Source organism: Taudactylus pleione, unplaced genomic scaffold (assembly GCF_031769625.1).
Source record: "Taudactylus pleione unplaced genomic scaffold, aTauple2 ptg000893l, whole genome shotgun sequence".
Lineage (NCBI taxonomy): Eukaryota > Metazoa > Chordata > Amphibia > Anura > Myobatrachidae > Taudactylus > Taudactylus pleione.
Window position 1 is genome coordinate 412,864 of NW_028285294.1, and position 27,709 is coordinate 440,572.

At 47.0% G+C, this 27,709-nt stretch overlaps 1 protein-coding gene across 1 annotated transcript in view; it reads left to right on the top strand.

Moving 5' to 3' along the window:
• DOCK3 (dedicator of cytokinesis 3) overlaps positions 1 to 27,709 on the top strand; it is a 394,022-nt gene that overhangs the window by 328,697 nt on the left and 37,616 nt on the right. Inside the window, exon 39 of the mRNA XM_088459078.1 lies at positions 27,464 to 27,550. Within this exon, the coding sequence (XP_088315204.1) occupies positions 27,464 to 27,550 (87 nt within the window). The remainder of the gene's footprint in view (positions 1 to 27,463; positions 27,551 to 27,709) is intronic.

Sequence of the window (27,709 nt, forward strand, 5' to 3'; positions counted from 1 at the left end):
CTTAGCTGGTACTGATAACTGTCATGGTGTATCACACAGCAATGGCTGTACCCTTAGCTGGTACTGATGACTGTCATGGTGTATCACACACCAATGGCCGTACCCTTAGCTGGTACTGATAACTGTCATGGTGTATCACACAGTAATGGCCGCACCCTCAGCTGGTAGTGATAACTGTCATGGTGTATCACACAGCAATGACCGCACCATTAGCTGGTAGTGATAACTGTCATGGTGTATTACACAGCAACGGCTGTACCCTTAGCTGGTAGTGATAACTGTCATGGTGTATCACACAGCAACAGCCATACCCTTAGCTGGTAGTGATAACTGTCATGGTGTATCACACAGCAATGGCCGTAGCCCTTAGCTGGTACCGATAACTGTCATGGTGTATCACACAGTAATGGCTGTACCCTTAGCTGGTACTGATAACTGTCATGGTGTATCACACAGCAATGGCCGTAGCCCTTAGCTGGTACCGATAACTGTCATGGTGTATCACACAGTAATGGCTGTACCCTTAGCTGGTACTGATAACTGTCATGGTGTATCACACAGCAATGGCCGTACCCTTAGCTGGTACTGATAACTGTCATGGTGTATCACACAGCAATGGCCGTACCCTTAGCTGGTACTGATAACTATAATGGTGTATCACACAGCAATGGCCGTACCGTTAGCTGGTACTGAAAACTGTCATGGTGTATCACACAGCAATGGCCGTACCCTTAGCTGGTACTGATAACTATAATGGTGTATCACACAGCAATGGCCATACCCTTAGCTGGTAGTGATAACTGTCATGGTGTATGACACAGTAGTGGCCGTACACTTAGCTGGTACCGATAACTGTCATGGTGTATCACACAGTAATGGCCGTACACTTAGCTGGTACTGATAACTGTCATGGTGTATCACACAGTAATGGCCGTACCCTTAGCTGGTAGTGGTACATGTCATGGTGTATCACACAGTAATGGCCGTACCCTTAGCTGATACTGACAACTGTCATGGTGTATCACACAGCAATGGCCGTACACTTAGCTGGTAGTGATAACTGTCATGGTGTATCACACAGTAATGGCCGTACACTTAGCTGGTACTGATAACTGTCATGGTGTATCACACAGTAATGGCCGTACCCTTAGCTGGTAGTGGTACATGTCATGGTGTATCACACAGTAATGGCCGTACCCTTAGCTGGTACTGACAACTGTCATGGTGTATCACACGGTAATGGCCGTACCCTTAGCTGGTAGTGATAACTGTCATGGTGTATCACACAGCAATGGCCGTACCCTTAGCTGGTACTGATAACTGTCATGGTATATCACACAGCAATGGCCGTACCCTTAGCTGGTACTGGTACATGTCATGGTGTATCACACAGCAATGGCCGTAGCCCTTAGCTGGTACCGATAACTGTCATGGTGTATCACACAGTAATGGCTGTACCCTTAGCTGGTACTGATAACTGTCATGGTGTATCACACAGCAATGGCCGTACCCTTAGCTGGTACTGATAACTGTCATGGTGTATCACACAGCAATGGCCGTACCCTTAGCTGGTACTGATAACTATAATGGTGTATCACACAGCAATGGCCGTACCGTTAGCTGGTACTGATAACTGTCATGGTGTATCACACAGCAATGGCCGTACCCTTAGCTGGTACTGATGACTGTCATGGTGTTTCACACAGCAATCGCCATACCCTTAGCTGGTAGTGATAACTGTCATGGTGTATGACACAGTAGTGGCCGTACACTTAGCTGGTACCGATAACTGTCATGGTGTATCACACAGTAATGGCCGTACACTTAGCTGGTACTGATAACTGTCATGGTGTATCACACAGTAATGGCCGTACCCTTAGCTGGTAGTGGTACATGTCATGGTGTATCACACAGTAATGGCCGTACCCTTAGCTGGTACTGACAACTGTCATGGTGTATCACACAGCAATGGCCGTACACTTAGCTGGTACTGATAACTGTCATGGTGTATCACACAGTAATGGCCATACACTTAGCTGGTACTGATAACTGTCATGGTGTATCACACAGTAATGGCCGTACCCTTAGCTGGTAGTGGTACATGTCATGGTGTATCACACAGTAATGGCCGTACCCTTAGCTGGTACTGACAACTGTCATGGTGTATCACACAGTAATGGCCGTACCCTTAGCTGGTAGTGATAACTGTCATGGTGTATCACACAGCAATGGCTGTACCTTTAGCTGGTACTGATGACTGTCATGGTGTATCACACAGCAATGGCTGTACCCTTAGCTGGTACTGATGACTGTCATGGTGTATCACACAGCAATGGCCGTACCCTTAGCTGGTACTGATGACTGTCATGGTGTATCACACAGCAATGGCCGTACCCTTAGCTGGTACTGATAACTGTCAAGGTGTATCACACAGCAACAGCTGTACCCTTAACTGGTACTGATGACTGTCATGGTGTATCACACAGCAATGGCCGTACCCTTAGCTGGTACTGATAACTGTCATGGTGTATCACACAGCAATGGCTGTACCCTTAGCTGGTACTGATGACTGTCATGGTGTATCACACACCAATGGCCGTACCCTTAGCTGGTACTGATAACTGTCAAGGTGTATCACACAGCAATGGCCGTACCCTTAGCTGGTACTGATAACTGTCATGGTGTATCACACAGCAATGGCCGTACCCTTAGCTGGTACTGATGACTATTATGGTGTATCACACAGCAATGGCCGTACCCTTAGCTGGTACTGATAACTGTCAAGATGTATCACACAGCAACGGCTGTACCCTTAACTGGTACTGATGACTGTCATGGTGTATCACACAGCAATGGCCGTACCCTTAGCTGGTACTGATAACTGTCATGGTGTATCACACAGCAATGGCCGTACCCTTAGCTGGTACTGATGACTGTCATGGTGTATCACACAGCAATGGCCGTACCCTTAGCTGGTACTGATAACTGTCATGGTGTATCACACAGCAACGGCCATACCCTTAGCTGGTACTGATAACTGTCATGGTGTATCACACAGTAATGGCCGCACCCTCAGCTGGTAGTGATAACTGTCATGGTGTATCACACAGCAATAACCGCACCATTAGCTGGTAGTGATAACTGTCATGGTGTATCACACAGCAACGGCTGTACCCTTAGCTGGTAGTGATAACTGTCATGGTGTATCACACAGCAACAGCCATACCCTTAGCTGGTAGTGATAACTGTCATGGTGTATCACACAGCAATGGCCGTAGCCCTTAGCTGGTACCGATAACTGTCATGGTGTATCACACAGTAATGGCTGTACCCTTAGCTGGTACTGATAACTGTCATGGTGTATCACACAGCAATGGCCGTAGCCCTTAGCTGGTACCGATAACTGTCATGGTGTATCACACAGTAATGGCTGTACCCTTAGCTGGTACTGATAACTGTCATGGTGTATCACACAGCAATGGCCGTACCCTTAGCTGGTACTGATAACTGTCATGGTGTATCACACAGCAATGGCCGTACCCTTAGCTGGTACTGATAACTATAATGGTGTATCACACAGCAATGGCCGTACCGTTAGCTGGTACTGATAACTGTCATGGTGTATCACACAGCAATGGCCGTACCCGTAGCTGGTACTGATAACTATAATGGTGTATCACACAGCAATGGCCATACCCTTAGCTGGTAGTGATAACTGTCATGGTGTATGACACAGTAGTGGCCGTACACTTAGCTGGTACCGATAACTGTCATGGTGTATCACACAGTAATGGCCGTACACTTAGCTGGTACTGATAACTGTCATGGTGTATCACACAGTAATGGCCGTACCCTTAGCTGGTAGTTGTACATGTCATGGTGTATCACACAGTAATGGCCGTACCCTTAGCTGGTAGTGATAACTGTCATGGTGTATCACACAGCAATGGCCGTACCCTTAGCTGGTACTGATAACTGTCATGGTATATCACACAGCAATGGCCGTACCCTTAGCTGGTACTGATAACTGTCATGGTGTATCACACAGCAATGGCCGTACCCTTAGCTGGTAGTGATAACTGTCATGGTGTATCACACTGCAACGGCCGTACCATTAGCAGGTAGTGATAACTGTCATGGTGTATCACACAGCAATGGCCGTACCCTTAGCTGGTACTGATAACTGTCATGGTGTATCACACAGCAACGGCCATACCCTTAGCTGGTACTGATAACTGTCATGGTGTATCACACAGTAATGGCCGCACCCTCAGCTGGTAGTGATAACTGTCATGGTGTATCACACAGCAATGACCGCACCATTAGCTGGTAGTGATAACTGTCATGGTGTATCACACAGCAACGGCTGTACCCTTAGCTGGTAGTGATAACTGTCATGGTGTATCACACAGCAACAGCCATACCCTTAGCTGGTACTGATGACTGTCATGGTGTATCACACAGCAATGGCCATACCCTTAACTGGTACTGACAACTGTCATGGTGTATCACACAGCAATGGCCGTACACTTAGCTGGTAGTGATAACTGTCATGGTGTATCACACAGTAATGGCCGTACACTTAGCTGGTACTGATAACTGTCATGGTGTATCACACAGTAATGGCCGTACCCTTAGCTGGTAGTGGTACATGTCATGGTGTATCACACAGTAATGGCCGTACCCTTAGCTGGTACTGACAACTGTCATGGTGTATCACACAGTAATGGCCGTACCCTTAGCTGGTACTGATAACTGTCATGGTGTATCACACAGCAATGGCTGTACCCTTAGCTGGTACTGATGACTGTCATGGTGTATCACACACCAATGGCCGTACCCTTAGCTGGTACTGATAACTGTCAAGGTGTATCACACAGCAATGGCTGTACCCTTAGCTGGTACTGATGACTGTCATGGTGTATCACACAGCAATGGCCGTACCCTTAGCTGGTACTGATAACTGTCATGGTGTATCACACAGCAATGGCCGTACCCTTAGCTGGTACTGATGACTGTCATGGTGTATCACACAGCAATGGCCGTACCCTTAGCTGGTACTGATAACTGTCAAGGTGTATCACACAGCAACGGCTGTACCCTTAACTGGTACTGATGACTGTCATGGTGTATCACACAGCAATGGCCGTACCCTTAGCTGGTACTGATAACTGTCATGGTGTATCACACAGCAATGGCTGTACCCTTAGCTGGTACTGATGACTGTCATGGTGTATCACACACCAATGGCCGTACCCTTAGCTGGTACTGATAACTGTCAAGGTGTATCACACAGCAATGGCCGTACCCTTAGCTGGTACTGATAACTGTCATGGTGTATCAAACAGCAATGGCCGTACCCTTAGCTGGTACTGATGACTGTCATGGTGTATCACACAGCAATGGCCGTACCCTTAGCTGGTACTGATAACTGTCAAGGTGTATCACACAGCAACGGCTGTACCCTTAACTGGTACTGATGACTGTCATGGTGTATCACACAGCAATGGCCGTACCCTTAGCTGGTACTGATAACTGTCATGGTGTATCACACAGCAATGGCCGTACCCTTAGCTGGTACTGATGACTGTCATGGTGTATCACACAGCAATGGCCGTACCCTTAGCTGGTACTGATAACTGTCATGGTGTATCACACAGCAACGGCCATACCCTTATCTGGTACTGATAACTGTCATGGTGTATCACACAGTAATGGCCGCACCCTCAGCTGGTAGTGATAACTGTCATGGTGTATCACACAGCAATGACCGCACCATTAGCTGGTAGTGATAACTGTCATGGTGTATCACACAGCAACGGCTGTACCCTTAGCTGGTAGTGATAACTGTCATGGTGTATCACACAGCAACAGCCATACCCTTAGCTGGTAGTGATAACTGTCATGGTGTATCACACAGCAATGGCCGTAGCCCTTAGCTGGTACCGATAACTGTCATGGTGTATCACACAGTAATGGCTGTACCCTTAGCTGGTACTGATAACTGTCATGGTGTATCACACAGCAATGGCCGTAGCCCTTAGCTGGTACCGATAACTGTCATTGTGTATCACACAGTAATGGCTGTACCCTTAGCTGGTACTGATAACTGTCATGGTGTATCACACAGCAATGGCCGTACCCTTAGCTGGTACTGATAACTGTCATGGTGTATCACACAGCAATGGCCGTACCCTTAGCTGGTACTGATAACTATAATGGTGTATCACACAGCAATGGCCGTACCGTTAGCTGGTACTGATAACTGTCATGGTGTATCACACAGCAATGGCCGTACCCGTAGCTGGTACTGATAACTATAATGGTGTATCACACAGCAATGGCCATACCCTTAGCTGGTAGTGATAACTGTCATGGTGTATGACACAGTAGTGGCCGTACACTTAGCTGGTACCGATAACTGTCATGGTGTATCACACAGTAATGGCCGTACACTTAGCTGGTACTGATAACTGTCATGGTGTATCACACAGTAATGGCCGTACCCTTAGCTGGTAGTGGTACATGTCATGGTGTATCACACAGTAATGGCCGTACCCTTAGCTGGTACTGACAACTGTCATGGTGTATCACACAGTAATGGCCGTACCCTTAGCTGGTAGTGATAACTGTCATGGTGTATCACACAGCAATGGCCGTACCCTTAGCTGGTACTGATAACTGTCATGGTATATCACACAGCAATGGCCGTACCCTTAGCTGGTACTGATAACTGTCATGGTGTATCACACAGCAATGGCCGTACCCTTAGCTGGTAGTGATAACTGTCATGGTGTATCACACAGCAACGGCCGTACCCTTAGCAGGTAGTGATAACTGTCATGGTGTATCACACAGCAACGGCTGTACCCTTAGCAGGTAGTGATAACTGTCATGGTGTATCACACAGCAGCGGCTGTACCCTTAGCTGGTACTGAGAACTGTCATGGTGTATCACACAGCAACGGCTATACCCTTAGCTGGTAGTGATAACTGTCATGGTGTATCACACAGCAATGGCCGCACCCTCAGCTGGTAGTGATAACTGTCATGGTGTATCACACAGCAATGGCCGTATCCTTAGCTTGTACTGATAACTGTCATGGTGTATCACACAGCAATGGCCGTACCGTTAGCTGGTACTGATAACTGTCATGGTGTATCACACAGTAATGGCCGTACCCTTAGCTGGTAGTGATAACTGTCATGGTGTATCACACAGCAATGGCCCTACCCTTAGCTGGTAGTGATAACTGTCATGGTGTATCACACAGCAATGGCCGTAGCCCTTAGCTGGTACTGATAACTGTCATGGTGTATCACACAGCAATGGCCCTACCCTTAGCTGGTAGTGATAACTGTCATGGTGTATCACACAGCAATGGCCGTAGCCCTTAGCTGGTACCGATAACTGTCATGGTGTATCACACAGTAATGGCTGTACCCTTAGCTGGTACTGATAACTGTCATGGTGTATCACACAGCAATGGCCGTAGCCCTTAGCTGGTACCGATAACTGTCATGGTGTATCACACAGTAATGGCTGTACCCTTAGCTGGTACTGATAACTGTCATGGTGTATCACACAGCAATGGCCGTACCCTTAGCTGGTACTGATAACTGTCATGGTGTATCACACAGCAATGGCTGTACCCTTAGCTGGTACTGATAACTATAATGGTGTATCACACAGCAATGGCCGTACCGTTAGCTGGTACTGATAACTGTCATGGTGTATCACACAGCAATGGCCGTACCCGTAGCTGGTACTGATAACTATAATGGTGTATCACACAGCAATGGCCATACCCTTAGCTGGTAGTGATAACTGTCATGGTGTATGACACAGTAGTGGCCGTACACTTAGCTGGTACCGATAACTGTCATGGTGTATCACACAGTAATGGCCGTACACTTAGCTGGTACTGATAACTGTCATGGTGTATCACACAGTAATGGCCGTACCCTTAGCTGGTAGTTGTACATGTCATGGTGTATCACACAGTAATGGCCGTACCCTTAGCTGGTACTGACAACTGTCATGGTGTATCACACAGTAATGGCCGTACCCTTAGCTGGTAGTGATAACTGTCATGGTGTATCACACAGCAATGGCCGTACCCTTAGCTGGTACTGATAACTGTCATGGTATATCACACAGCAATGGCCGTACCCTTAGCTGGTACTGATAACTGTCATGGTGTATCACACAGCAATGGCCGTACCCTTAGCTGGTAGTGATAACTGTCATGGTGTATCACACTGCAACGGCCGTACCATTAGCAGGTAGTGATAACTGTCATGGTGTATCACACAGCAATGGCCGTACCCTTAGCTGGTACTGATAACTGTCATGGTGTATCACACAGCAACGGCCATACCCTTAGCTGGTACTGATAACTGTCATGGTGTATCACACAGTAATGGCCGCACCCTCAGCTGGTAGTGATAACTGTCATGGTGTATCACACAGCAATGACCGCACCATTAGCTGGTAGTGATAACTGTCATGGTGTATCACACAGCAACGGCTGTACCCTTAGCTGGTAGTGATAACTGTCATGGTGTATCACACAGCAACAGCCATACCCTTAGCTGGTACTGATGACTGTCATGGTGTATCACACAGCAATGGCCATACCCTTAGCTGGTACTGACAACTGTCATGGTGTATCACACAGCAATGGCCGTACACTTAGCTGGTAGTGATAACTGTCATGGTGTATCACACAGTAATGGCCGTACACTTAGCTGGTACTGATAACTGTCATGGTGTATCACACAGTAATGGCCGTACCCTTAGCTGGTAGTGGTACATGTCATGGTGTATCACACAGTAATGGCCGTACCCTTAGCTGGTACTGACAACTGTCATGGTGTATCACACAGTAATGGCCGTACCCTTAGCTGGTAGTGATAACTGTCATGGTGTATCACACAGCAATGGCTGTACCCTTAGCTGGTACTGATGACTGTCATGGTGTATCACACACCAATGGCCGTACCCTTAGCTGGTACTGATAACTGTCAAGGTGTATCACACAGCAATGGCTGTACCCTTAGCTGGTACTGATGACTGTCATGGTGTATCACACAGCAATGGCCGTACCCTTAGCTGGTACTGATAACTGTCATGGTGTATCACACAGCAATGGCCGTACCCTTAGCTGGTACTGATAACTGTCATGGTGTATCACACAGCAACAGCCATACCCTTAGCTGGTACTGATGACTGTCATGGTGTATCACACAGCAATGGCCATACCCTTAGCTGGTACTGACAACTGTCATTGTGTATCACACAGCAATGGCCGTACACTTAGCTGGTAGTGATAACTGTCATGGTGTATCACACAGTAATGGCCGTACACTTAGCTGGTACTGATAACTGTCATGGTGTATCACACAGTAATGGCCGTACCCTTAGCTGGTAGTGGTACATGTCATGGTGTATCACACAGTAATGGCCGTACCCTTAGCTGGTACTGACAACTGTCATGGTGTATCACACAGTAATGGCCGTACCCTTAGCTGGTAGTGATAACTGTCATGGTGTATCACACAGCAATGGCTGTACCCTTAGCTGGTACTGATGACTGTCATGGTGTATCACACACCAATGGCCGTACTCTTAGCTGGTACTGATAACTGTCAAGGTGTATCATACAGCAATGGCTGTACCCTTAGCTGGTACTGATGACTGTCATGGTGTATCACATAGCAATGGCCGTACCCTTAGCTGGTACTGATAACTGTCATGGTGTATCACACAGCAATGGCCGTACCCTTAGCTGGTACTGATGACTGTCATGGTGTATCACACAGCAATGGCCGTACCCTTAGCTGGTACTGATAACTGTCAAGGTGTATCACACAGCAACGGCTGTACCCTTAACTGGTACTGATGACTGTCATGGTGTATCACACAGCAATGGCCGTACCCTTAGCTGGTACTGATAACTGTCATGGTGTATCACACAGCAATGGCTGTACCCTTAGCTGGTACTGATGACTGTCATGGTGTATCACACACCAATGGCCGTACCCTTAGCTGGTACTGATAACTGTCAAGGTGTATCACACAGCAATGGCCGTACCCTTAGCTGGTACTGATAACTGTCATGGTGTATCACACAGCAATGGCCGTACCCTTAGCTGGTACTGATGACTGTCATGGTGTATCACACAGCAATGGCCGTACCCTTAGCTGGTACTGATAACTGTCAAGGTGTATCACACAGCAACGGCTGTACCCTTAACTGGTACTGATGACTGTCATGGTGTATCACACAGCAATGGCCGTACCCTTAGCTGGTACTGATAACTGTCATGGTGTATCACACAGCAATGGCCGTACCCTTAGCTGGTACTGATGACTGTCATGGTGTATCACACAGCAATGGCCGTACCCTTAGCTGGTACTGATAACTGTCATGGTGTATCACACAGCAACGGCCATACCCTTATCTGGTACTGATAACTGTCATGGTGTATCACACAGTAATGGCCGCACCCTCAGCTGGTAGTGATAACTGTCATGGTGTATCACACAGCAATGACCGCACCATTAGCTGGTAGTGATAACTGTCATGGTGTATCACACAGCAACGGCTGTACCCTTAGCTGGTAGTGATAACTGTCATGGTGTATCACACAGCAACAGCCATACCCTTAGCTGGTAGTGATAACTGTCATGGTGTATCACACAGCAATGGCCGTAGCCCTTAGCTGGTACCGATAACTGTCATGGTGTATCACACAGTAATGGCTGTACCCTTAGCTGGTACTGATAACAGTCATGGTGTATCACACAGCAATGGCCGTAGCCCTTAGCTGGTACCGATAACTGTCATTGTGTATCACACAGTAATGGCTGTACCCTTAGCTGGTACTGATAACTGTCATGGTGTATCACACAGCAATGGCCGTACCCTTAGCTGGTACTGATAACTGTCATGGTGTATCACACAGCAATGGCCGTACCCTTAGCTGGTACTGATAACTATAATGGTGTATCACACAGCAATGGCCGTACCGTTAGCTGGTACTGATAACTGTCATGGTGTATCACACAGCAATGGCCGTACCCGTAGCTGGTACTGATAACTATAATGGTGTATCACACAGCAATGGCCATACCCTTAGCTGGTAGTGATAACTGTTATGGTGTATGACACAGTAGTGGCCGTACACTTAGCTGGTACCGATAACTGTCATGGTGTATCACACAGTAATGGCCGTACACTTAGCTGGTACTGATAACTGTCATGGTGTATCACACAGTAATGGCCGTACCCTTAGCTGGTAGTGGTACATGTCATGGTGTATCACACAGTAATGGCCGTACCCTTAGCTGGTACTGACAACTGTCATGGTGTATCACACAGTAATGGCCGTACCCTTAGCTGGTAGTGATAACTGTCATGGTGTATCACACAGCAATGGCCGTACCCTTAGCTGGTTCTGATAACTGTCATGGTATATCACACAGCAATGGCCGTACCCTTAGCTGGTACTGATAACTGTCATGGTGTATCACACAGCAATGGCCGTACCCTTAGCTGGTAGTGATAACTGTCATGGTGTATCACACAGCAACGGCCGTACCCTTAGTAGGTAGTGATAACTGTCATGGTGTATCACACAGCAACGGCTGTACCCTTAGCAGGTAGTGATAACTGTCATGGTGTATCACACAGCAGCGGCTGTACCCTTAGCTGGTACTGAGAACTGTCATGGTGTATCACACAGCAACGGCTATACCCTTAGCTGGTAGTGATAACTGTCATGGTGTATCACACAGCAATGGCCGCACCCTCAGCTGGTAGTGATAACTGTCATGGTGTATCACACAGCAATGGCCGTATCCTTAGCTTGTACTGATAACTGTCATGGTGTATCACACAGCAATGGCCGTACCGTTAGCTGGTACTGATAACTGTCATGGTGTATCACACAGTAATGGCCGTACCCTTAGCTGGTAGTGATAACTGTCATGGTGTATCACACAGCAATGGCCCTACCCTTAGCTGGTAGTGATAACTGTCATGGTGTATCACACAGCAATGGCCGTAGCCCTTAGCTGGTACTGATAACTGTCATGGTGTATCACACAGCAATGGCTGTACCCTTAGCTGGTACTGATAACTATAATTGTGTATCACACAGCAGTGGCCTTACCCTTAGCTGGTAGTGATAACTGTAATGGTGTATCACACAGCAACGGCCGTACCCTTAGCTGGTAGTAATAAATGTCATGGTGTACCACACAGCAACTGCCGTATCCTTAGCTGGTAGTGATAACTGTCATGGTGTATCACACAGCAATGGCCGTACCCTTAGCTGCTACTGATAACTGTCATGGTGTATCACACAGCAACGGCTGTATCCTTAGCTGGTACTGATAACTGTCATGGTGTATCACACAGCAATGGCCGTACCCTTAGCTGGTACTGATAACTGTCATGGTGTATCACACAGCAATGGCCGTACCCTTAGCTGGTACTGATAACTGTCATGGTGTATCACACAGCAACGGCTGTATCCTTAGCTGGTACTGATAACTGTCATGGTGTATCACACAGCAACGGCCGTATCCTTAGCTTGTACTGATAACTGTCATGGTGTATCACACAGTAATGGCCGTACACTTAGCTGGTACTGATAACTCTCATGGTGTATCACACAGCAATGGCCGTACCCTTAGCTGGTAGTGATAACTGTCATGGTGTATCACACAGCAACGGCCATACCCTTAGCTGGTAGTGATAACTGTCATGGTGTATCACACAGTAATGGCCGTACCCTTAGCTAGTACTGATAACTGTCATGGTGTATCACACAGTAATGGCCGTACCCTTAGCTGGTAGTGATAACTGTCATGGTGTATCACACAGCAACGGCCATACCCTTAGCTGGTAGTGATAACTGTCATGGTGTATCACACAGCAACGGCCGTACCCTTAGCTGGTACTGATAACTGTCATAGTGTATCACACAGTAATGGCCATACCCTTAGCTAGTACTGATAACTGTCATGGTGTATCACACAGTAATGGCCGTACCCTTAGCTGGTAGTGATAACTGTCATGGTGTATCACACAGCAATGGCCGTACCCTTAGTTGGCACTGATAACTGTCATGGTGTATAAAATAGTAACGGCCGTACCCTTAGCTGGTAGTGATAACTGTCATGGTGTATCACACAGCAATGGCTGTACCCTTAGCTGGTAGTGATAACTGTCATGGTGTATCACACAGCAATGGCTGTACCCTTAGCTGGTAGTGATAACTGTCATGGTGTATCACACAGCAACGGCCGTACCCTTAGCTGGTAGTGATAACTGTCATGGTGTATCACACAGCAATGGCTGTACCCTTAGCTGGTAGTGATAACTGTCATGGTGTACCACACAGCAACGGCCATACCCTTAGCTGGTAGTGATAACTGTCATGGTGTATCACACAGTAATGGCCGTACCCTTAGCTAGTTCTGATAACTGTCATGGTGTATCACACAGCAATTGCTGTACCCTTAGCTGGTAGTGATAACTGTCATGGTGTGTCACACAGCAACGGCCGTACCCTTAGCTGGTCGTGATAACTGTCATGGTGTATCACACAGCAATGGCTGTACCCGTAGCTGGTAGTGATAACTGTCATGGTGTACCACACAGCAACGGCCATACCCTTAGGTGGTAGTGATAACTGTCATGGTGTATCACACAGTAATGGCCGTACCCTTAGCTAGTACTGATAACTGTCATGGTGTATCACACAGTAATGGCTGTACCCTTAGCTGGTACTGATAACTGTCATGGTGTATCACACAGCAATGGCCGTACCCTTAGCTGGTAGTGATAAATGTCATGGTGTACCACACAGCAACGGCCTTACCCTTAGCTGGTAGTGATAACTGTCATGGTGTATCACACAGCAATGGCTGTACCCGTAGCTGGTAGTGATAACTGTCATGGTGTACCACACAGCAACGGCCATACCCTTAGGTGGTAGTGATAACTGTCATGGTGTATCACACAGTAATGGTTGTACCCTTAGCTAGTACTGATAACTGTCATGGTGTATCACACAGTAATGGCTGTACCCTTAGCTGGTAGTGATAACTGTCATGGTGTACCACACAGCAACGGCCATACCCTTAGCTGGTAGTGATAACTGTCATGGTGTATCACACAGTAATGGCCGTACCCTTAGCTAGTACTGATAACTGTCATGGTGTATCACACAGCAATTGCTGTACCCTTAGCTGGTAGTGATAACTGTCATGGTGTATCACACAGCAATGGCCGTACCCTTAGCTGGTAGTGATAACTGTCATGGTGTATAAAATAGTAACGGCCATATCCTTAGCTGGTACTGATAACTGTCATGGTGTATCACACAGCAACGGCCGTACCCTTAGCTGGTACTGATAACTGTCATGGTGTATCACACAGTAATGGCCGTACCCTTAGCTGGTAGTGATAACTGTCATGGTGTATCACACAGCAATGGCCGTACCCTTAGTTGGCACTGATAACTGTCATGGTGTATAAAATAGTAACGGCCGTACCCTTAGCTGGTAGTGATAACTGTCATGGTGTATCACACAGCATTGGCTGTACCCTTAGCTGGTAGTGATAACTGTCATGGTGTATCACACAGCAATGGCTGTACCCTTAGCTGGTAGTGATAACTGTCATGGTGTATCACACAGCAACGGCCGTACCCTTAGCTGGTAGTGATAACTGTCATGGTGTATCACACAGCAATGGCTGTACCCTTAGCTGGTAGTGATAACTGTCATGGTGTACCACACAGCAACGGCCATACCCTTAGCTGGTAGTGATAACTGTCATGGTGTATCACACAGTAATGGCCGTACCCTTAGCTAGTACTGATAACTGTCATGGTGTGTCACACAGTAATGGCTGTACCCTTAGCTGGTAGTGATAACTGTCATGGTGTACCACACAGCAACGGCCATACCCTTAGCTGGTAGTGATAACTGTCATGGTGTATCACACAGTAATGGCCGTACCCTTAGCTAGTACTGATAACTGTCATGGTGTATCACACAGCAATTGCTGTACCCTTAGCTGGTAGTGATAACTGTCATGGTGTGTCACACAGCAACGGCCGTACCCTTAGCTGGTAGTGATAACTGTCATGGTGTATCACACAGCAATGGCTGTACCCGTAGCTGGTAGTGATAACTGTCATGGTGTACCACACAGCAACGGCCATACCCTTAGCTGGTAGTGATAACTGTCATGGTGTATCACACAGTAATGGCCGTACCCTTAGCTAGTACTGATAACTGTCATGGTGTATCACACAGTAATGGCTGTACCCTTAGCTGGTACTGATAACTGTCATGGTGTATCACACAGCAATGGCCGTACCCTTAGCTGGTAGTGATAAATGTCATGGTGTACCACACAGCAACGGCCATACCCTTAGCTGGTAGTGATAACTGTCATGGTGTATCACACAGCAATGGCTGTACCCGTAGCTGGTAGTGATAACTGTCATGGTGTACCACACAGCAACGGCCATACCCTTAGCTGGTAGTGATAACTGTCATGGTGTATCACACAGTAATGGTTGTACCCTTAGCTAGTACTGATAACTGTCATGGTGTATCACACAGTAATGGCTGTACCCTTAGCTGGTAGTGATAACTGTCATGGTGTACCACACAGCAACGGCCATACCCTTAGCTGGTAGTGATAACTGTCATGGTGTATCACACAGTAATGGCCGTACCCTTAGCTAGTACTGATAACTGTCATGGTGTATCACACAGCAATTGCTGTACCCTTAGCTGGTAGTGATAACTGTCATGGTGTATCACACAGCAACGGCCGTACCCTTAGCTGGTAGTGATAACTGTCATGGTGTATCACACAGCAATGGCTGTACCCGTAGCTGGTAGTGATAACTGTCATGGTGTACCACACAGCAACGGCCATACCCTTAGCTGGTAGTGATAACTGTCATGGTGTATCACACAGTAATGGCCGTACCCTTAGCTAGTACTGATAACTGTCATGGTGTATCACACAGTAATGGCCGTACCCTTAGCTGGTAGTGATAAATGTCATGGTGTACCACACAGCAACGGCCATACCCTTAGCTGGTAGTGATAACTGTCATGGTGTATCACACAGTAATGGTTGTACCCTTAGCTAGTACTGATAACTGTCATGGTGTATCACACAGTAATGGCTGTACCCTTAGCTGGTAGTGATAACTGTCATGGTGTATCACACAGCAATGGCTGTACCCTTAGCTGGTAGTGATAACTGTCATGGTGTACCACACAGCAACGGCCATACCCTTAGCTGGTAGTGATAACTGTCATGGTGTATCACACAGTAATGGCCGTACCCTTAGCTAGTACTGATAACTGTCATGGTGTGTCACACAGTAATGGCTGTACCCTTAGCTGGTAGTGATAACTGTCATGGTGTACCACACACTAACGGCCATACCCTTAGCTGGTAGTGATAACTGTCATGGTGTATCACACAGTAATGGCCGTACCCTTAGCTAGTACTGATAACTGTCATGGTGTATCACACAGCAATTGCTGTACCCTTAGCTGGTAGTGATAACTGTCATGGTGTGTCACACAGCAACGGCCGTACCCTTAGCTGGTAGTGATAACTGTCATGGTGTATCACACAGCAATGGCTGTACCCGTAGCTGGTAGTGATAACTGTCATGGTGTACCACACAGCAACGGCCATACCCTTAGCTGGTAGTGATAACTGTCATGGTGTATCACACAGTAATGGCCGTACCCTTAGCTAGTACTGATAACTGTCATGGTGTATCACACAGTAATGGCTGTACCCTTAGCTGGTAGTGATAACTGTCATGGTGTATCACACAGCAACAGCCATACCCTTAGCTGGTACTGATGACTGTCATGGTGTATCACACAGCAATGGCCATACCCTTAGCTGGTACTGACAACTGTCATTGTGTATCACACAGCAATGGCCGTACACTTAGCTGGTAGTGATAACTGTCATGGTGTATCACACAGTAATGGCCGTACACTTAGCTGGTACTGATAACTGTCATGGTGTATCACACAGTAATGGCCGTACCCTTAGCTGGTAGTGGTACATGTCATGGTGTATCACACAGTAATGGCCGTACCCTTAGCTGGTACTGACAACTGTCATGGTGTATCACACAGTAATGGCCGTACCCTTAGCTGGTAGTGATAACTGTCATGGTGTATCACACAGCAATGGCTGTACCCTTAGCTGGTACTGATGACTGTCATGGTGTATCACACACCAATGGCCGTACTCTTAGCTGGTACTGATAACTGTCAAGGTGTATCATACAGCAATGGCTGTACCCTTAGCTGGTACTGATGACTGTCATGGTGTATCACATAGCAATGGCCGTACCCTTAGCTGGTACTGATAACTGTCATGGTGTATCACACAGCAATGGCCGTACCCTTAGCTGGTACTGATGACTGTCATGGTGTATCACACAGCAATGGCCGTACCCTTAGCTGGTACTGATAACTGTCAAGGTGTATCACACAGCAACGGCTGTACCCTTAACTGGTACTGATGACTGTCATGGTGTATCACACAGCAATGGCCGTACCCTTAGCTGGTACTGATAACTGTCATGGTGTATCACACAGCAATGGCTGTACCCTTAGCTGGTACTGATGACTGTCATGGTGTATCACACACCAATGGCCGTACCCTTAGCTGGTACTGATAACTGTCAAGGTGTATCACACAGCAATGGCCGTACCCTTAGCTGGTACTGATAACTGTCATGGTGTATCACACAGCAATGGCCGTACCCTTAGCTGGTACTGATGACTGTCATGGTGTATCACACAGCAATGGCCGTACCCTTAGCTGGTACTGATAACTGTCAAGGTGTATCACACAGCAACGGCTGTACCCTTAACTGGTACTGATGACTGTCATGGTGTATCACACAGCAATGGCCGTACCCTTAGCTGGTACTGATAACTGTCATGGTGTATCACACAGCAATGGCCGTACCCTTAGCTGGTACTGATGACTGTCATGGTGTATCACACAGCAATGGCCGTACCCTTAGCTGGTACTGATAACTGTCATGGTGTATCACACAGCAACGGCCATACCCTTATCTGGTACTGATAACTGTCATGGTGTATCACACAGTAATGGCCGCACCCTCAGCTGGTAGTGATAACTGTCATGGTGTATCACACAGCAATGACCGCACCATTAGCTGGTAGTGATAACTGTCATGGTGTATCACACAGCAACGGCTGTACCCTTAGCTGGTAGTGATAACTGTCATGGTGTATCACACAGCAACAGCCATACCCTTAGCTGGTAGTGATAACTGTCATGGTGTATCACACAGCAATGGCCGTAGCCCTTAGCTGGTACCGATAACTGTCATGGTGTATCACACAGTAATGGCTGTACCCTTAGCTGGTACTGATAACAGTCATGGTGTATCACACAGCAATGGCCGTAGCCCTTAGCTGGTACCGATAACTGTCATTGTGTATCACACAGTAATGGCTGTACCCTTAGCTGGTACTGATAACTGTCATGGTGTATCACACAGCAATGGCCGTACCCTTAGCTGGTACTGATAACTGTCATGGTGTATCACACAGCAATGGCCGTACCCTTAGCTGGTACTGATAACTATAATGGTGTATCACACAGCAATGGCCGTACCGTTAGCTGGTACTGATAACTGTCATGGTGTATCACACAGCAATGGCCGTACCCGTAGCTGGTACTGATAACTATAATGGTGTATCACACAGCAATGGCCATACCCTTAGCTGGTAGTGATAACTGTTATGGTGTATGACACAGTAGTGGCCGTACACTTAGCTGGTACCGATAACTGTCATGGTGTATCACACAGTAATGGCCGTACACTTAGCTGGTACTGATAACTGTCATGGTGTATCACACAGTAATGGCCGTACCCTTAGCTGGTAGTGGTACATGTCATGGTGTATCACACAGTAATGGCCGTACCCTTAGCTGGTACTGACAACTGTCATGGTGTATCACACAGTAATGGCCGTACCCTTAGCTGGTAGTGATAACTGTCATGGTGTATCACACAGCAATGGCCGTACCCTTAGCTGGTTCTGATAACTGTCATGGTATATCACACAGCAATGGCCGTACCCTTAGCTGGTACTGATAACTGTCATGGTGTATCACACAGCAATGGCCGTACCCTTAGCTGGTAGTGATAACTGTCATGGTGTATCACACAGCAACGGCCGTACCCTTAGTAGGTAGTGATAACTGTCATGGTGTATCACACAGCAACGGCTGTACCCTTAGCAGGTAGTGATAACTGTCATGGTGTATCACACAGCAGCGGCTGTACCCTTAGCTGGTACTGAGAACTGTCATGGTGTATCACACAGCAACGGCTATACCCTTAGCTGGTAGTGATAACTGTCATGGTGTATCACACAGCAATGGCCGCACCCTCAGCTGGTAGTGATAACTGTCATGGTGTATCACACAGCAATGGCCGTATCCTTAGCTTGTACTGATAACTGTCATGGTGTATCACACAGCAATGGCCGTACCGTTAGCTGGTACTGATAACTGTCATGGTGTATCACACAGTAATGGCCGTACCCTTAGCTGGTAGTGATAACTGTCATGGTGTATCACACAGCAATGGCCCTACCCTTAGCTGGTAGTGATAACTGTCATGGTGTATCACACAGCAATGGCCGTAGCCCTTAGCTGGTACTGATAACTGTCATGGTGTATCACACAGCAATGGCTGTACCCTTAGCTGGTACTGATAACTATAATTGTGTATCACACAGCAGTGGCCTTACCCTTAGCTGGTAGTGATAACTGTAATGGTGTATCACACAGCAACGGCCGTACCCTTAGCTGGTAGTAATAAATGTCATGGTGTACCACACAGCAACTGCCGTATCCTTAGCTGGTAGTGATAACTGTCATGGTGTATCACACAGCAATGGCCGTACCCTTAGCTGCTACTGATAACTGTCATGGTGTATCACACAGCAACGGCTGTATCCTTAGCTGGTACTGATAACTGTCATGGTGTATCACACAGCAATGGCCGTACCCTTAGCTGGTACTGATAACTGTCATGGTGTATCACACAGCAATGGCCGTACCCTTAGCTGGTACTGATAACTGTCATGGTGTATCACACAGCAACGGCTGTATCCTTAGCTGGTACTGATAACTGTCATGGTGTATCACACAGCAACGGCCGTATCCTTAGCTTGTACTGATAACTGTCATGGTGTATCACACAGTAATGGCCGTACACTTAGCTGGTACTGATAACTCTCATGGTGTATCACACAGCAATGGCCGTACCCTTAGCTGGTAGTGATAACTGTCATGGTGTATCACACAGCAACGGCCATACCCTTAGCTGGTAGTGATAACTGTCATGGTGTATCACACAGTAATGGCCGTACCCTTAGCTAGTACTGATAACTGTCATGGTGTATCACACAGTAATGGCCGTACCCTTAGCTGGTAGTGATAACTGTCATGGTGTATCACACAGCAACGGCCATACCCTTAGCTGGTAGTGATAACTGTCATGGTGTATCACACAGCAACGGCCGTACCCTTAGCTGGTACTGATAACTGTCATAGTGTATCACACAGTAATGGCCATACCCTTAGCTAGTACTGATAACTGTCATGGTGTATCACACAGTAATGGCCGTACCCTTAGCTGGTAGTGATAACTGTCATGGTGTATCACACAGCAATGGCCGTACCCTTAGTTGGCACTGATAACTGTCATGGTGTATAAAATAGTAACGGCCGTACCCTTAGCTGGTAGTGATAACTGTCATGGTGTATCACACAGCAATGGCTGTACCCTTAGCTGGTAGTGATAACTGTCATGGTGTATCACACAGCAATGGCTGTACCCTTAGCTGGTAGTGATAACTGTCATGGTGTATCACACAGCAACGGCCGTACCCTTAGCTGGTAGTGATAACTGTCATGGTGTATCACACAGCAATGGCTGTACCCTTAGCTGGTAGTGATAACTGTCATGGTGTACCACACAGCAACGGCCATACCCTTAGCTGGTAGTGATAACTGTCATGGTGTATCACACAGTAATGGCCGTACCCTTAGCTAGTTCTGATAACTGTCATGGTGTATCACACAGCAATTGCTGTACCCTTAGCTGGTAGTGATAACTGTCATGGTGTGTCACACAGCAACGGCCGTACCCTTAGCTGGTCGTGATAACTGTCATGGTGTATCACACAGCAATGGCTGTACCCGTAGCTGGTAGTGATAACTGTCATGGTGTACCACACAGCAACGGCCATACCCTTAGGTGGTAGTGATAACTGTCATGGTGTATCACACAGTAATGGCCGTACCCTTAGCTAGTACTGATAACTGTCATGGTGTATCACACAGTAATGGCTGTACCCTTAGCTGGTACTGATAACTGTCATGGTGTATCACACAGCAATGGCCGTACCCTTAGCTGGTAGTGATAAATGTCATGGTGTACCACACAGCAACGGCCTTACCCTTAGCTGGTAGTGATAACTGTCATGGTGTATCACACAGCAATGGCTGTACCCGTAGCTGGTAGTGATAACTGTCATGGTGTACCACACAGCAACGGCCATACCCTTAGGTGGTAGTGATAACTGTCATGGTGTATCACACAGTAATGGTTGTACCCTTAGCTAGTACTGATAACTGTCATGGTGTATCACACAGTAATGGCTGTACCCTTAGCTGGTAGTGATAACTGTCATGGTGTACCACACAGCAACGGCCATACCCTTAGCTGGTAGTGATAACTGTCATGGTGTATCACACAGTAATGGCCGTACCCTTAGCTAGTACTGATAACTGTCATGGTGTATCACACAGCAATTGCTGTACCCTTAGCTGGTAGTGATAACTGTCATGGTGTATCACACAGCAATGGCCGTACCCTTAGCTGGTAGTGATAACTGTCATGGTGTATAAAATAGTAACGGCCATATCCTTAGCTGGTACTGATAACTGTCATGGTGTATCACACAGCAACGGCCGTACCCTTAGCTGGTACTGATAACTGTCATGGTGTATCACACAGTAATGGCCGTACCCTTAGCTGGTAGTGATAACTGTCATGGTGTATCACACAGCAATGGCCGTACCCTTAGTTGGCACTGATAACTGTCATGGTGTATAAAATAGTAACGGCCGTACCCTTAGCTGGTAGTGATAACTGTCATGGTGTATCACACAGCATTGGCTGTACCCTTAGCTGGTAGTGATAACTGTCATGGTGTATCACACAGCAATGGCTGTACCCTTAGCTGGTAGTGATAACTGTCATGGTGTATCACACAGCAACGGCCGTACCCTTAGCTGGTAGTGATAACTGTCATGGTGTATCACACAGCAATGGCTGTACCCTTAGCTGGTAGTGATAACTGTCATGGTGTACCACACAGCAACGGCCATACCCTTAGCTGGTAGTGATAACTGTCATGGTGTATCACACAGTAATGGCCGTACCCTTAGCTAGTACTGATAACTGTCATGGTGTGTCACACAGTAATGGCTGTACCCTTAGCTGGTAGTGATAACTGTCATGGTGTACCACACAGCAACGGCCATACCCTTAGCTGGTAGTGATAACTGTCATGGTGTATCACACAGTAATGGCCGTACCCTTAGCTAGTACTGATAACTGTCATGGTGTATCACACAGCAATTGCTGTACCCTTAGCTGGTAGTGATAACTGTCATGGTGTGTCACACAGCAACGGCCGTACCCTTAGCTGGTAGTGATAACTGTCATGGTGTATCACACAGCAATGGCTGTACCCGTAGCTGGTAGTGATAACTGTCATGGTGTACCACACAGCAACGGCCATACCCTTAGCTGGTAGTGATAACTGTCATGGTGTATCACACAGTAATGGCCGTACCCTTAGCTAGTACTGATAACTGTCATGGTGTATCACACAGTAATGGCTGTACCCTTAGCTGGTACTGATAACTGTCATGGTGTATCACACAGCAATGGCCGTACCCTTAGCTGGTAGTGATAAATGTCATGGTGTACCACACAGCAACGGCCATACCCTTAGCTGGTAGTGATAACTGTCATGGTGTATCACACAGCAATGGCTGTACCCGTAGCTGGTAGTGATAACTGTCATGGTGTACCACACAGCAACGGCCATACCCTTAGCTGGTAGTGATAACTGTCATGGTGTATCACACAGTAATGGTTGTACCCTTAGCTAGTACTGATAACTGTCATGGTGTATCACACAGTAATGGCTGTACCCTTAGCTGGTAGTGATAACTGTCATGGTGTACCACACAGCAACGGCCATACCCTTAGCTGGTAGTGATAACTGTCATGGTGTATCACACAGTAATGGCCGTACCCTTAGCTAGTACTGATAACTGTCATGGTGTATCACACAGCAATTGCTGTACCCTTAGCTGGTAGTGATAACTGTCATGGTGTATCACACAGCAACGGCCGTACCCTTAGCTGGTAGTGATAACTGTCATGGTGTATCACACAGCAATGGCTGTACCCGTAGCTGGTAGTGATAACTGTCATGGTGTACCACACAGCAACGGCCATACCCTTAGCTGGTAGTGATAACTGTCATGGTGTATCACACAGTAATGGCCGTACCCTTAGCTAGTACTGATAACTGTCATGGTGTATCACACAGTAATGGCCGTACCCTTAGCTGGTAGTGATAAATGTCATGGTGTACCACACAGCAACGGCCATACCCTTAGCTGGTAGTGATAACTGTCATGGTGTATCACACAGTAATGGTTGTACCCTTAGCTAGTACTGATAACTGTCATGGTGTATCACACAGTAATGGCTGTACCCTTAGCTGGTAGTGATAACTGTCATGGTGTATCACACAGCAATGGCTGTACCCTTAGCTGGTAGTGATAACTGTCATGGTGTACCACACAGCAACGGCCATACCCTTAGCTGGTAGTGATAACTGTCATGGTGTATCACACAGTAATGGCCGTACCCTTAGCTAGTACTGATAACTGTCATGGTGTGTCACACAGTAATGGCTGTACCCTTAGCTGGTAGTGATAACTGTCATGGTGTACCACACACTAACGGCCATACCCTTAGCTGGTAGTGATAACTGTCATGGTGTATCACACAGTAATGGCCGTACCCTTAGCTAGTACTGATAACTGTCATGGTGTATCACACAGCAATTGCTGTACCCTTAGCTGGTAGTGATAACTGTCATGGTGTGTCACACAGCAACGGCCGTACCCTTAGCTGGTAGTGATAACTGTCATGGTGTATCACACAGCAATGGCTGTACCCGTAGCTGGTAGTGATAACTGTCATGGTGTACCACACAGCAACGGCCATACCCTTAGCTGGTAGTGATAACTGTCATGGTGTATCACACAGTAATGGCCGTACCCTTAGCTAGTACTGATAACTGTCATGGTGTATCACACAGTAATGGCTGTACCCTTAGCTGGTACTGATAACTGTCATGGTGTATCACACAGCAATGGCCGTACCCTTAGCTGGTAGTGATAAATGTCATGGTGTACCACACAGCAACGGCCATACCCTTAGCTGGTAGTGATAACTGTCATGGTGTATCACACAGCAATGGCTGTACCCGTAGCTGGTAGTGATAACTGTCATGGTGTACCACACAGCAACGGCCATACCCTTAGCTGGTAGTGATAACTGTCATGGTGTATCACACAGTAATGGTTGTACCCTTAGCTAGTACTGATAACTGTCATGGTGTATCACACAGTAATGGCTGTACCCTTAGCTGGTAGTGATAACTGTCATGGTGTACCACACAGCAACGGCCATACCCTTAGCTGGTAGTGATAACTGTCATGGTGTATCACACAGTAATGGCCGTACCCTTAGCTAGTACTGATAACTGTCATGGTGTATCACACAGCAATTGCTGTACCCTTAGCTGGTAGTGATAACTGTCATGGTGTATCACACAGCAACGGCCGTACCCTTAGCTGGTAGTGATAACTGTCATGGTGTATCACACAGCAATGGCTGTACCCGTAGCTGGTAGTGATAACTGTCATGGTGTACCACACAGCAACGGCCATACCCTTAGCTGGTAGTGATAACTGTCATGGTGTATCACACAGTAATGGTTGTACCCTTAGCTAGTACTGATAACTGTCATGGTGTATCACACAGTAATGGCTGTACCCTTAGCTGGTAGTGATAACTGTCATGGTGTACCACACAGCAACGGCCATACCCTTAGCTGGTAGTGATAACTGTCATGGTGTATCACACAGCAATTGCTGTACCCTTAGCTGGTAGTGATAACTGTCATGGTGTACCACACAGCAACGGCCGTACCCTTAGCTGGTAGTGATAACTGTCATGGTGTATCACACAGCAATGGCTGTACCCGTAGCTGGTAGTGATAACTGTCATGGTGTACCACACAGCAACGGCCATACCCTTAGCTGGTAGTGATAACTGTCATGGTGTATCACACAGTAATGGCCGTACCCTTAGCTAGTACTGATAACTGTCATGGTGTATCACACAGTAATGACCGTACCCTTAGCTGGTACTGATAACTGTCATGGTGTACCACACAGCAACGGCCATACCCTTAGCTGGTAGTGATAACTGTCATGGTGTATCACACAGCAATGGCTGTACCCGTAGCTGGTAGTGATAACTGTCATGGTGTATCACACAGTAATGGCCGTACCCTTAGCTAGTACTGATAACTGTCATGGTGTATCACACATTAATGGCTGTACCCTTAGCTGGTAGTGATAACTGTCATGGTGTACCACACAGCAACGGCCATACCCTTAGCTGGTAGTGATAACTGTCATGGTGTATCACACAGTAATGGCCGTACCCTTAGCTAGTACTGATAACTGTCATGGTGTATCACACAGCAATTGCTGTACCCTCAGCTGGTAGTGATAACTGTCATGGTGTATCACACAGCAACGGCCGTACCCTTAGCTGGTAGTGATAACTGTCATGGTGTATCACACAGCAATGGCTGTACCCGTAGCTGGTAGTGATAACTGTCATGGTGTGGTGTACCACACAGCAACGGCCATACCCTTAGCTGGTAGTGATAACTGTCATGGTGTATCACACAGTAATGGCCGTACCCTTAGCTAGTACTGATAACTGTCATGGTGTATCACACAGTAATGGCCGTACCCTTAGCTAGTACTGATAACTGTCATGGTGTACCACACAGCAACGGCCATACCCTTAGCTGGTAGTGATAACTGTCATGGTGTATCACACAGCAATGGCTGTACCCGTAGCTGGTAGTGATAACTGTCATGGTGTACCACACAGCAACGGCCATACCCTTAGCTGGTAGTGATAACTGTCATGGTGTATCACACAGTAATGGCCGTACCCTTAGCTAGTACTGATAACTGTCATGGTGTATCACACAGTAATGGCCGTACCCTTAGCTAGTACTGATAACTGTCATGGTGTATCACACAGTAATGGCCGTACCCTTAGCTAGTACTGATAACTGTCATGGTGTATCACACAGTAATGGCCGTACCCTTAGCTGGTAGTGATAACTGTCATGGTGTATCACACAGTAATGGCCGTACCCTTAGCTGGTAGTGATAACTGTCATGGTGTATCACACAGTAATGGCCGTACCCTTAGCTAGTACTGATAACTGTCATGGTGTATCACACAGTAATGGCCGTACCCTTAGCTGGTACTGATAACTGTCATGGTGTACCACACAGCAACGGCCATACCCTTAGCTGGTAGTGATAACTGTCATGGCGTATCACACAGCAATGGCTGTACCCGTAGCTGGTAGTGATAACTGTCATGGTGTACCACACAGCAACGGCCATTCCCTTAGCTGGTAGTGATAACTGTCATGGTGTATCACACAGTAATGGCCGTACCCTTAGCTAGTACTGATAACTGTCATGGTGTATCACACAGTAATGGCCGTACCCTTAGCTTGTACTGATAACTGTCATGGTGTATCACACAGTAATGGCCGTACCCTTAGCTAGTACAGATAACTGTCATGGTGTATCACACAGTAATGGCCGTACCCTTAGCTGGTAGTGATAACTGTCATGGTGTATCACACAGTAATGGCCGTACCCTTAGCTGGTACTGATAACTGTCATGGTGTATCACACAGCAATGGCCGTACCCTTAGCTGGTACTGATAACTGTCATGGTGTATCACACAGCAATGGCCGTACCCTTAGCTGGGCACTGTTAGAGTTGCCTTCCACTGATTATTAGTTGTAGATGGTGCAGATTTTCTATGTAGCAGAAGAAATTACATACTGTATATCTCTGGATGAACCCTACTTTCCCCTCCCTCTGTCATTTTGTCTCTCAGTGCTGGGAGTATGGGATTCCTCTCTGCAGGGAGCTGGCAGCTCAGTATGAGAAGCTGTATGACTATCAGAGCCTCAGCTGGATATTGGTGAGTGTTCCCTTCTCTCCAAGTGGACTCTCTGTAATTGGTTGTTACTGTCTTTCCAATGTGTTTTTTAATCTCAGTACAGCACTGAGGACACCTCCCCTCTCTGTACTCCGTCCTTCTCTGCATGTCGCTCTTTGGGCCTGATTCAGAGCCGGACGC